The 13233-nt window shown below is 40.1% G+C and overlaps 1 protein-coding gene across 2 annotated transcripts in view; it reads right to left on the minus strand.

Annotated features, from left to right (window-relative positions):
- Positions 1-13233, minus strand: part of adamts10 (ADAM metallopeptidase with thrombospondin type 1 motif, 10) — a 75161-nt gene that overhangs the window by 39565 nt on the left and 22363 nt on the right. For both annotated transcript variants that reach the window (XM_047375892.1, XM_047375891.1), the window contains exons 5-10: positions 9324-9492; positions 8818-9020; positions 6103-6186; positions 4372-4520; positions 2621-2664; positions 2368-2473 (exon numbers count right to left, since the gene is read on the minus strand). In XM_047375892.1, the coding sequence (XP_047231848.1) occupies positions 2368-2473; positions 2621-2664; positions 4372-4520; positions 6103-6186; positions 8818-9020; positions 9324-9492 (755 nt within the window). The remainder of the gene's footprint in view (positions 1-2367; positions 2474-2620; positions 2665-4371; positions 4521-6102; positions 6187-8817; positions 9021-9323; positions 9493-13233) is intronic.

The raw sequence follows: 13233 nt of genomic DNA on the forward strand, positions 1-13233 counted from the left end.
TTCCCTGTTGGTTGGAGTAAGGGGGAGTCAGGTTTAGCCTAAACCGCCTCAGTTATGGTTGAGGTGCAAACACACCCTCCATTTCTGCTACCTGTGTGACCCCTTCTCTTTTCCAATGGTTATAATCAGTCTGACAGAGGGAGGTATCCCAATCTTTGTGGTTTTTAGTATAACAATGACCATGAGTGGGACCCTTTGTGAGGTGCCTTGAGACGACATTGTTGTAAATAAGCGCCGTTTAACTAAATAATCTGAACTGAAACTATCTGTGTAGTTATGCTGCTATAGGCTTAGACTGCTGGAGGACACAATGACCACTTTCACCCTCTTCGCTACATTCTCACACTACTCTCCAATTTTGCATTATTTGCTGTTATTTCAGTTTTTAATTTTATGTTTTCTCTCTTTTCTCTTCCTAGAGGCTACACCTGGCCTGACTCTGTGTCTACCTGTGACACCTTTCTGGAGGGGGGCATCGTCCGAGCCTCTGCTGGCAACAACTTAATGCTCACCCTCTACCGATGATCCACATGGCCCTGTCTTTTAGTGTTTAACCCTTTCTCTCTCCTAGACATGGCGATTGACTGAGCTTTTACTGTAACTAATTATATGTGCTCTTTTTCAGACTCTAACCTTGAAAACTGGCTCAGAGTTTATCTGTTCTTTCTTTCTAGGTGAAACGACTAAAGGAGCTACATCCATTAACATTTACTTTTCCTTCCCATAGAAAGGACTCCTGGATCAGTGCTTCTTTGTTCTTTGTGTCTCTGCTCTGTTCTCTCAAACCCCCAGTCGGTCGTGACAGATGGCCGCTCACACTGAGCCTGGTTCTGGTTCTGCTGGAGGTTCAAACCTTGTCCTTTTCCTTTCCTCTAGAAAACAGTAGACTGGATATACATTCATACAAAAGCTTGCTGAAATCTGATTACTTAAATACACAGTTGCACCTTATAGGAATAGGTGCTGTGAAATTTATTTGGTGGTTCGATGTGGTTAAACACACTTTTTAGGTTCAGTTTCACAAACTACACTGCCTGATCACTGGCAGAATTGTAGAGTCAAAAAGATCCCTAACTAGAACGTTTCTGACAACATGAAGCAGGCCAAAATATTTCGAAAGGCACCACATCGTGTTCCAAACTGATCAAAATTCAAAAACAGATGAGAAAGAAAGTCACTGGCATCTATCAGTTTGGAAAGGGTTACTAACCTATTCCTTTTTTTTTAAGTTGTGGTGCTAGTGGCCACCACTCACAGTAGTCAGGAGGTAGGGAAAGAGAGCAGAGAAGACATGCAGAAAGCTCCTAAAGTCACAAATGCAACCCTGGACGGCCACATCAAGGACCAACAGCCTCCATGTATGGGGCGGCCTTATCTACCGCTACTATGTACCTCCCCACAAACCCATGTCTAAGGCTTTCGGACCGCAGTAAGGCACAATGAGAGCCATTATTCACAAAAGGAGAAATCATGGAACAATGGTGAACCTGTGAAGTGGCCAATCTATAAATTTAAGACCAATACACGTTCTGCAAGAAGAGTGAGGAAAATGTGTTTTCTCTCTCCAAGGTATGTAAGAACAAAATGACATTCTGGTATTGCAGCCCTGGTTTGGAGGTACCTGCAGCTTGTTTTTGATGTAACTTCTGGACCGAACTTTTTTCTTGGATAGTGTCTGAGAAATATGAAGTGGGTGTGCTGCAGAGGGACACACCTATAAAGACTTCATGGGATTTCTGCACTTCTTGTGAAGTATGAAATATCCTTGCAGCAAGAACTTTGTTCTTCTTCTTGTAGCCTCGAGTAAAATAACAAATTTCTCTGTTCAGGAGAAATATGTGTTGTCCTTTACTTCAAGAGTCACAAAAGAACCCAGAAAAACCTCTAAAGAACTGCAAGCCTCCCTTGCCTCTGTTAGGGTCAGTTTTCAATTTTTAATAATAAGGAGGAGACTGGGCAATAATGGCATCCATTAGAAGGGTCCAAGGCCAAAACCACTGCTGTACAAAAAACACCAAGATCTGCAATCACTGATGAACCATGAATTACACCAATACCTCTTAATATAAAACAGTTATACCCATTATTGGCAGTAAATTCAGCTGACACAGTTTATAGGAATAGTTTTCACAATAGTATCAAAGGGACAATTACTATGAGACTGTAAGTTGGATCTGATCAGTGGCAGGAACCAGATTCACCAGCATTGCTCTCAATACATCCCTGCTATGTGAACTGAAGCTGGTTGACTTGTGCAGATTTGGACATATAGCTTTATAAATGCAGCCATTCTTGCAAGACACTAAAGATGTCTTCACACCCACAGCAGAAAAAAAACTTCCAGATCCGTGTCTGTGTGTGACTTACGTATGACCGATCTCATGGGCGATGGTGAAGGCTGTTCCCAGACCGATGTCCTCATTGATGCTGCAGCTCCTCTCTGGTTCACACATCCCTCCCACCGGAGCCAGACCTGACAAACATGCACAAGTATTCAGTGGACTGTATACTGTATGAATGATATAATAAATCTCACTCTGACTGAATCAGACTGCTGCAAGATGGCCTAATAAGCACACTATATTTAGTTAGATCGAACATCTGTGTGAGAGAATGTTACCTAGAGTTTCACACGGCTTGTTTTTCTGGATGCAGATGTCGTACCTGCAGGAAGGAGAGAACATTTTATCTAAAAGCGTGCAGTAGATGCAGTTGGACAGAGGTTTTTCAAAAATACTGTTGTAGACCTGAGGATGGTGTAGATCATTATCCATTTCCTGCTTTTGCAGTTTTAGTCTTGGTCCTGCTTTAGGGACATTTCACAACAGTTTTGACAACTGATGATTTGAAGTACTTTTCAATTATCTACTTGTAGTCTACTGTAAGTAAATGTACCATATTGACTCCAATAAAACAAAAAAGAGTTTATTAAAAGTAAAGTTATTGAAATGATTGATTAAGCATTCTTGACCTTTCCTATCCAGTCCATTTTTATTTATAAAGCACTTAAAAACAAACACACTGGACAAAGTGCTGCACAGATAAAAGCAAAATGTAGATGACACCAGTAGCAATAAAATTCAAAGGTGAACACAAAACAACATAAGATCAACACAAAGCCAATTTACAAAGTATGGACTGGGCTCCAAAGATTTCTTCAGGTGGTTATAATTAAGGGATTAACAACACAATTAGATCAAATTCTTCTAAAAAAATATAGTATGCTGGAGGAACTGTAAACAAATCGGAGAGGAGAGACACATCATCAGGAACTGTCCCAGAACAACCAGTTTTTAGGTATTAGCATACCACTGGACGTAATATATTATATAGTTGGTTAATACCCTGGTGGGGTTTTCCCAGTCTGCTGTGATCAGTATCAATCAAAAGTTGTTCAAGGTAGGAACAGCGGCCAAGGATCACTGATGCACTCCGTGGGTTGCTCATGCTGGTCATAATGTTAGGCCTGATAAGGGGGGAGCATATTTACAGACAGTGACAGACATCGGCTTGGAGGACAAACTGATTAAGCTTTACAAGAACAATAGACGGATGCTATAGATGGTCACCGAGGAGTGATCTGTCTGGACAGCTTCCATCCTTTGCTTGATAAACGCTGCTGCAAAAACAAAACTATTCCCACAAAGTCCATTCATATGTTAAGCCCTTTCACAATGTATATAAGAGTTTTACTTGTAGCACTGTTGCCTTGCAGCAAGTAGATCCTGTGTTCGGATCCCTTCCGGGGGTCTGCATGTGCTCCTCAGGCATGCATGGTTCCCCTCCGGATACATGGGTTCTTCCAACAGTCCCAAACCATGACTGTTAGGTTAATTAGTTTCTCTAAATTTGCCCTTAGGTATGAGTGTGTGCTGTATTTGCCATATTTATGGTTAATGGCTCTTCCTGTAGTTTACTGGAGTCCTGAAGCCTTAGAATGAACCAGATTAATAGATATAAATGACTTTGTCCTTCATGTGTTGTTGAATTCCTTACAATCAGACTTTGATGTGTTGTTTTTCCAATATCCTTAAACCTACTTCATGTTGTGAGACAGGTTCCATTTGAGTAATTTATTGGTTCTATGGATCAGGCAGTAATTAGACCTGGGGGTGGCTGACAATACTGAACCAACAAATTTATTGCAGTTACTTAATAAGTTAACAATGGGTCGCAGTTCTATTTGACATTTTCTCATGATTTGATTAGCACTTAAATGAAATCTTTTAACCAGATTATCTGTCTGATAAGAAATTTGTTTGATTATATGACAAATAGGCAAAAACAGTAGAATTTGGGAGGTAGAAGTACATTCCATGAAATTCCACGTCATAATTTCTCATATTAGTCTGCGTCTTTATCCTGCGTTACCTGGTGATGAGCACAGCGGTGTCGTGGTGAGCAATGCCGTTGTCCGGGATGGCGTTCCCGTAGCTGCTGCTGCGGTGCTGGATGGTTTTCTGCCACTTACAGAAACTGTCTAAAGACTTCCCTGCATGATGGTTGATCTCCAGTGTTGGCTGCAACAGATGACAGAAGGGAAATGCAAACTCAGAGGCATGTCTGGAGAAATAAAGTTATGCATTTGTTTCTTGAAATGCAAAACAGTTGCTCTGCTCTGAGTTTATTTTTCCCCCACACTTTGTTGGTCTTTCCTATCTGTTAAAGCTATGTAGATTCACCACAATATGTGGAAGCTGAGGGAGTGCTCTGCTGGCCACAGCTGGCGATAACTCGTAACCCAGGAATGCATGCGGTGACATAACTGGTAATTGTCTCATCCCACAGTCCCTCATCTCTGGGCGCACTCACGGCATCGTTTTCCTTTCCAGGCACAGCTTTGACTTTCTTTTTGGACTTGGAAACTACTTGCAGAAACTGCTCCCCCTCAGTGGAGTTACAGCAACACTAATACAGTAAACCGCTAATGAGACTAACATTTACATGTTCACTTGTTCAGATAACAAACACATCCAGGAGGGAAGCTCTGGAGCTTATTTTGAGACAGGATGAATCAGAAATGTTCCTTAACAAGACAGCTAAGGGGGAAACCTCAAAGCCACACTGTAATACCCGAAGGAACGGGCCATGGAGTCTCACCACATGCTGTTAATAGCAAGCTAATACAGTCATTTCCAAGATAGGCAGGTGGTTCAGTCATCTCCTGAGCTATGATGGTAAGGTCATGGACTTTTCATGAGCTGAACTCCTGCCCTGTGGTCAGATGGGGACTCTGGCCTCCAGTCTCAAACTTACATCATTCAAGAGTCTGCAGCCATGCAAGCAGCTCAGTGAAGCTGTTTTAGTCATGGTGCTTCTTGTGGAGCTGTATGCTGACCTTAGCAGGATGAAATGTCATAAACAAGCTTTACTTGGTAACATCCTTAGTTTACAATCAACACCAAATCTAGTGTCTGCAAATACAATGCCTTGCAAAAGTATGAATACATGATAAGAACCAACTTTAATGTAGTTTACTTTAGTTAGTTGTGAAAAAGAAGGAAAAATATGGTTTTTAAATTTTTTTCACAAATGAAATGCTGATTCTTCTGAGTCAGCATTTTGTAAACCCCCCCAAACCCCCCCCCCCCCTATGACTGAATCATAGGTCAGAGTTAAAAGAAAAATTTGGGAAATAATCATCAAAACTGCCCTAAAGGTTTAAAAGAAAGTCTGGCAGTTTGAAAGCTAAATATAAAGAAACAAGAGATTATTGTAACATACGGAGTAGTTTTCCACCTCAATTCAAATCCATCTTTTAGATTTTGTACATCATCAGAGAGGTCCCTGTTCACCACCGTAAAATACACGGCAGTCACAAGGCAGCTCTGTGCGACAGGCACAAAACTCCCCTCATTATTTGACTTTTTCTGCCTCTGTTCAGTCATCTCTCCTTCTACTTACCTTCCTTACATCCTCTCATTCCTGTCATTACAGCAGCCATTCATAAGAGCCACACACACACACACACACGCACACACACACACACACACACAGAGCTCACTGGGCGGGGTGGAGGAAACAACACTTAAGCCAGTAATTTACGCAGGTCAGAGATTTATGAGAACAGACACACAGAGAGACATACAGCTGTTAACTAACCTGGTCTTCCATGAGCAGGATGAGCCGTGTCACCACGATGTTCACTGCATTCCCCAGGCTAGAATCATGGAACAGTTTGGCAACCTGACCTCCAGGGAAACAAGAAAAGACCAGTCTTAAAAACGGCCGACACACAGGCAGACCTCAGCAAAGCTTACACCAGACAACACTGGAACAGAAAATAAAAACAAGATAATCCTCTATAAATACCAAAAAGAAAAATATCCTCTCAATAAATAGATGAATAGCTGAAATAGATTTGAAATTGTTGCTTAAGTGCATTATTGTGACATCTTCACCAATATATTCTTAAGTGATAAGATTTTGATGATTTTGATGATTCGCAAAATGTTTAACAAATAATAATCTGAAATGTGCAGTGTGCATTTGTATTCTGTCCAACTGGGTCCAGACTTTCTAGAACCATCTTTTGCTGCAAGTCTTTTGGGGTCTGTCTCTGCCAGTTTTCCCCATTCTTCTGCAAGCTCAAGCTCATCTGGGTTGAATGGAGAGCATCTGTGAACATTTTCAAGTCTTCTACAAATTCTCAATTGGATTTAGGTCTGAACTTTGACTGGGTCATTCTGACACATAAATATGGTCTGATCTAAACATTGTAGCTCTGGCTGCAAGTTTAGGGTCACTGTCCCTCTGAAGGGGGAACCTCAACCCTAGTCTCAAGTCTTTCGCACCCACTAACAGCTTTTCTTTCATTATTGCCCTGAATTTAGCCCCATCCATGGCACTGCTGAAGTAAAGCATCCCCAGAGGATGATGCTGCCACCACCATGTTCCCTTCCACATGTTTGCTGTGACCCTTATATGATTTGTGGCAAAACTGCATGCTAGGTTTCTTGTAGCTTTCTTCACATCGCTTTTCCATGAAGGTCAGATATGTAGAGTACACAACTAATAGTTGTCCTTTCAACAGACTCTCCCACCTGAGCTATTTATTTCTGCAGCTCCTCCACAGTTGCCGTGGGCCTTCATTCCTAACAAGTTTGGTGTGGTCCTTAGTCTTCATGATGCTTTTTATTCACCAATGTTTGAAAATGTTTTATTGTATTTAAATTACATTTTAAATGTATGCTCTACTTTGTGTTGGTCTATCACAAACATCCCATTAAAATACGTTAAAGTTTGTTGTTTGATGTAAAAAAGTTCATAAACTTCCTCTAACCAAATACTCCACTAAACAGAAAAAGATTTGGCAACAAAAATTCACTCAGATCTCTCTGGCTCAATTTATGACATTTTACTTCACTAAACAGCAGTTTCTCTGATATAGTTCCACTTTTTTTGTTTGCATGTTTTTTTCAGCAAAAAAGTCCTTTAATTAAATACATTCCTAACATTTGTGTGTGTATGTGTGGTTTCAGAGAGTAGCACGAGAAGATCGACACTGAAACAAATACAGGCGACTTTAAACCAGGCAAGGCAAGTTTATTTGCATAGCACATTTCAGCAGCAAGACAATTCAAAGTGCTTTACATGATAACATAAAACACATAGGAAAAAGTACATAGCAGTGGCATGATGAAGAAAAGTAAAGAAACGTTAGACTGCAGACTGAACTAGATGATGTTTCAGTTAATAGTTTAAATAGAACAGATAGTGTTAACTCTAAATAAACCTTGATTTAAATTAAAAAAGGGTTTCATTTTTGCAGTTTTCTGGGAGTTTGTTCCAGATTAGTGGAGCATAAGAACTAAATGCTGCTTCTCCATGTTTGGGTCTAATTCTGGAGATGTAGAGCAGACTTGAACCAGAAGACCTGAATGTTCTGGAAGGTTGATATCACAAATCTTTCGTATATTTTGGTACATATGATTTATGAACAACCAGAATTATTTTGAAGTCTATTATCTGAGATTCGGGACCAGTGTAAGGAGTTTAGAACTGGGGTGATGTGCTCTACTTTCTTAGTCTTAGTCAGGCAAGCAGCAGCGTTCTGGAAACCTGACTTGAAGCCTAAAAGTGGCTGGTCATTGTTAAGACGGTATGTTCTGTAGAAAAATTGTTTTTTGAAATAACCTTAAAAAAAACTAAAGCATGCTTGGAAGGAAGCATGTAGTCAAAATATTAGCTTAGCTTCTTTTCTACCATTTTTATAATACTATTATGGCTAAATATCTATCTTTACATTTGTCAGTTAAAGTTTGATACCATTTCCAGTATAATGTTTGGAGTTCTCAATCAAATTTTACTATGCACACTATGCATATGAATGCATATTTTCCTACAGAGGTCAGGGATTAAATGCAAAATAAATAAGAGGATGGATGGATGTTTGTGTGGCTGGACGGACGGACGAACGAGCATCAAACATACAGTTAAAATGGTATGGAATGATATGTGGGAATGACATGAAGCTCTTGGAGTATTGTGTGATTTTGGGGTGACTTTGCTAGGACTCCTAGGAGCTGTCTTAAATGTTTTCCACTTGTAAGTAGTTGTTCCTCTTTAGAACTTATTAGGGAATGACCCCATAACCCTTCCCTGATGAGCTGCAACAGCGGTATTTCTAAGGTAATTGCTGATGTCTTCTCATCATTGTGGCATTGTATTAACACAGACCTGCATGCTCAAGAGCAGACAACTGCCAGAAATTCTGCTCTTATTGAGGAAGTCACACTGTTGATATTTAATTACAAAATGGTTTAATTAGCAGCACCTGGCTGCATGTATGTGAATATTTTGTGTTGTGAAACTTACAATATTCATGACGGCCAGGATGTATTGCTCGATATCCCTGCGACCGTGGTATCCCACCATCATCTTGTCAGCCACCACCAGCGTCTCCACGTAACGCTCCTGACTGACGGAGCGCTTCAGGGGCAGCTGGCCGCGGCCAACATGGTGGGGCGGCGTCTTCAGAGTTCGCTGCCACCCAGACACGCCTTTTATTGGCTTCTCATCTGAGGAAAATGACATACAGTCTTGTTTTTCAGAGTCTATTGTAGAAATAAACCCCAAAAGGCAGGGAAGCAGCAGCATTTCTACACAATTACTTGATAAGAACTAAGAAACACTTCATAATATTTTCAAAACTTTTTCAAAGCATGAACAACACATTTTTCAGCAAGGCCTTGTAACACAGTCTAAAAAACAAGTCCCAGTTTGCTGCTGGCTTGTTTGCCAATCAACTCGCAGCTGTTTTTCCCCTCCTATCTAGAGTTTACTGCTGCAAGTAATAAAGAGCAAAATACTCCTTTTCTCACCAGTGACTCCGCAGGAGCGGCCCTTGTACTGATGGCGGAGTGATGAGCGTTTGTAAACCACATGGGGGCGCCCCTCTGTTCTCTCCTCCCTCTCTGGCCTTGTTTGGTTATCTGATAAGACAAGCGGTTCAATGAGGTACTCCTCTCCCCCGGCAACAATCACCCCCTGCTGTTAAAGACAGATGAGAGCAAATAAATAAAACAAAGCAGAATAATATGGAAACCTTCAATACAAACTGTAATGTTACTGTTAAATAACCTTTTTTAATCCTTTTTCTAGACATTTGCACTCTCTCATATGTGCGTGTTCTTATTTATAAGCATATTATTGTAGTACAGTGTCTTGATTTAAAGTTATTTGCACACTAATGGGCTCTAGATCAAACCTTCAGTCTTCTGACTGGAAGAATATGGTCCTATCACTCAACCACAGCTGTCACACAAGCTTTAGTTTTGATCCTAAACCCTCAATCCAATGTTTCTTATGGTTCTCTGAAAATAGAGCATTAATAAGCCTAACTTTCTCAGAATATGTGTTTAATGGGATCAAACTGCATAGACATGAACGGTTATACACACGTGTATGCTAAAATCAGATATTTACCTGGGATATATAAAATGACACACAACCTTTTTTCCCACTGTCTGACATTAAATTGGACTAAACCTTCCTTGGTTTAGGTCATTTAGGATTGTCAAAATTATTTTGTCTTGCTAAATGCCTGAATAATAAGAGACAGGATTTATTTTTGAGATTTATTTGAATATTTTGTTTTACCAGATGATGACTCTTATAGGTTAATTCATAACATTTGAGGTAAACCACAGCAGATCTTTGGATGTCCTTCAAAGAAATTCCTCAAACACATTGTTTTCCTATGCACAACATTCATGTTCAGGAAGGGGATTGGTTCTCCGTCAGAGATTAACCTCTTTTAGTGAGAAATGTGCTTATCAACCCCTGAACAGAAGCAAAAGACCTTGTGCAGCTGCTGTTGAATCTGGTAAGAACATCATTATCCACAGTGTTATAATAACTTGTCCTGTGATCCTAGTCTTACCACCAAATTAGTTACTTAAGGGTTGATATCACACTTTCAGTCCTTTCAAACTCACTCAAATCCTTACACTTGCCCTTTTTCACATGTTGCACCAAGTGTTTACTCGCTGCCCCATATACGCCATCCTCTAACATGTGCCAAGGTGAAGAAAACATTATTACCATCAAAGCTGTCAGGAAGATATTGATTCTAAAGTGCTATATGTGAGTTTTCCTTATTTAAAGCTGACTGTGGAAGCTCTTATGAAATGTCATGTCAGTCACATGAGAAGAGTATGAGGCCTCCCATGTTTTGGGGATTATCAAGATGTAAGGAAAATGTAAGATGGACTTGTGTGTTATGTTTGATCCTCAGTGGTTTATTGTCTTGGAACTCTCCCATAGATGTCGTTTATGTTTCTTTCTTATCGGTGAATCATGAACTCTGACTTAATCGAGGCAAGGGAGGTCTGTAGTACTTTAGATTCTGTTATTTTGTGAACTCCTGGATGAGCTGTCGACGTACTCTTTAAGTAATTTTGGTAGGCCAGCTACTCCTGGGAAGGTTCACCACTGATCCATCTTTTTTCCATTTGTGGACAATGGCTCTCATTGTGGTTCAATAGAGTCCCAAAGCCTTAGAAATGGCTTCCTAATCCTCTCCAGATTGATGGATGTCAGTGACTTTATTCTTATTTTTTCAAGCTGTGCGATGTCTTTGTTATTTAAAATATTTTTAGCCAACATCATGCTGTCAGACAGGTTCTATTTAAGTGAGTTATTGACTGTACAAGTATGTCAGCAATTAGGCCTGGGTGTGGCTAGTGAAACTGGACTCAGCTTGGCAAGAAATGTGGTTAATCACAATTAATTCATCATTTACCAATCACATTCTCACATATGGCCAGTCATGAAGTCATCATTTAATAAAAACTGCTTTTTTACTTACCCAGGTTATCTTTGTCTCATATTAAAATGTGTTTAATGATCTAAAACATTTAATGGTGACAAAGATTTAAAAACAGGATAATTGTTTTTTCACAGCACTAATTGTGAACATGATCTGAAAAAGGTTATTATGACAATATTATAAAAGTGCCTCACTATTGTTCATAATGTGTTTCATGTTTGGGGTGGGAATGATCATTTATCTATCTATAACCATATTTTAAAAGAATTTAACATATGGATGCATGATGTCCAAAAGCTCTATGGATACTGTTCCCATCCCCTCACAGGGGGAAACTTGGGACTTGTTTGAGCAGAGGATCAGGAACACACAAGAAAGCATGAAAGAGTGAATGAGAGCGAGAAAAATGAGTGAGTGAGACAGAGAGCGATACACTAACACTTCCTTTGATTGTGCTCAGATGTGTCGGCCCCGCTCAGAGCGAGTGTCTCCCCATCGACTCGCTGCGGCAACGTTCAAAGCACTTTTAAATCCCATAATGAAGTTAGTGACGCTCCCTCGGCTACACAGCGTGCTCACTGGTGAATGCCCTCATGCTGGTCCGACCAACACTAATTACGTGTGAGGCTTTTTAACGCTTTCTGAGCACGTCTGAAATGCCATTGTGGATCCTGCTGTTTGTAGTGAGAGGATAGGTGGAAGCACCGTGCCATGGGTACAGTAGAGTGCATTCAGCCGGCAAAATGATGCCTCCCAATTTAGAGCCACTAGTCAAAGGGTTTGGATGAACACAAACTTGGAAGCATCATCAAACAAATGGCAGTCCTCTGTTGTGGTTTTGAAGAGATGACCTCATGAGAAAACTCTGAACGAAAGGAAATTTGGGCTTTGATACAGTAAGCACTAAACAGGTCTAAACTGCATCTCATGTTTTCTTCTGAACAGCCTGCAGAAAGCATGCTAAAACTTGATCCTTTGTGGAGGACTAAACCAAAACATCACTGAATCAGAAAAAGCAGTGATTGCAACTAAAAAAGCAATATGCTATAAACCTTTAAGTTTAGTTGGGCTTTTATTTAATTGGAAACAGTTTGAACCCTAAGATTTTTCTATTTTGAGTATCTTCATTTTTAATTTTAGAGTTTTTTTTAAGTCTGCTACATGTGACGTCTACAGTGACAATACAAAAGTATTATTCAAAGAAGTCCCCTTTGAGGTGTAAAGATTAAGACAAGATTTCCATCTAACTCTTGTTTGCATGACATTTTAAGGCATAAATTCATCAAACAACTAGGGAAACATTGACAAATTATTTTCAGCTGCTCCCTTATTCAGGGGTCACCACAGCAAGTTAGTACAACTTCCATAAAAACCTGGAGTTTTACACCAGATATATCCTTCCTGATGCAATCCGGAATCGAACCTTGGTCCCCCGTATCAAAAACGTGGACTTACCCTGCTACCCTGCTTAGGCACTAAGCAGCTTAGGAAGGATTAAACGATAAAATGTCTGTGAAAAAATGACCAAATGGACTAGAAATGTTTGGTAAATCAACACTAAGGCCAAATATCATACTTTAGAGCCAGGAACCTCAGAAGAATCTTAGAAGTATAAAACATGAATACATCCTATTATTGACTTTTCATTGGTTTTCAAAGCAGAATAATAATTTGAAATCACACAGGACTAAACTAAAACAGGAAGCCACTACCATATATGGATGGCGATATAGCATCCGTAACGGCAACATTTGGGTATAGGGGAACATATCAAAGGAAGGTCTGGCCGCTTGTTGGCAACACTGAAAAAGAATGAAGCGAGCCCTCGCCTTGGCGTTTGCTACAAATATCATTGATGCTGGAAACATGAAGTAAACCCAGGATCTCACCCATCAAAGAACCAGCTCTCCAATGGAAGCACTATACAGAGACTGCTCTTGTCAAGGTGTTCAATGACATCC

The sequence above is a fragment of the Girardinichthys multiradiatus genome, chromosome 9, assembly GCF_021462225.1.
Source record: "Girardinichthys multiradiatus isolate DD_20200921_A chromosome 9, DD_fGirMul_XY1, whole genome shotgun sequence".
Lineage (NCBI taxonomy): Eukaryota > Metazoa > Chordata > Actinopteri > Cyprinodontiformes > Goodeidae > Girardinichthys > Girardinichthys multiradiatus.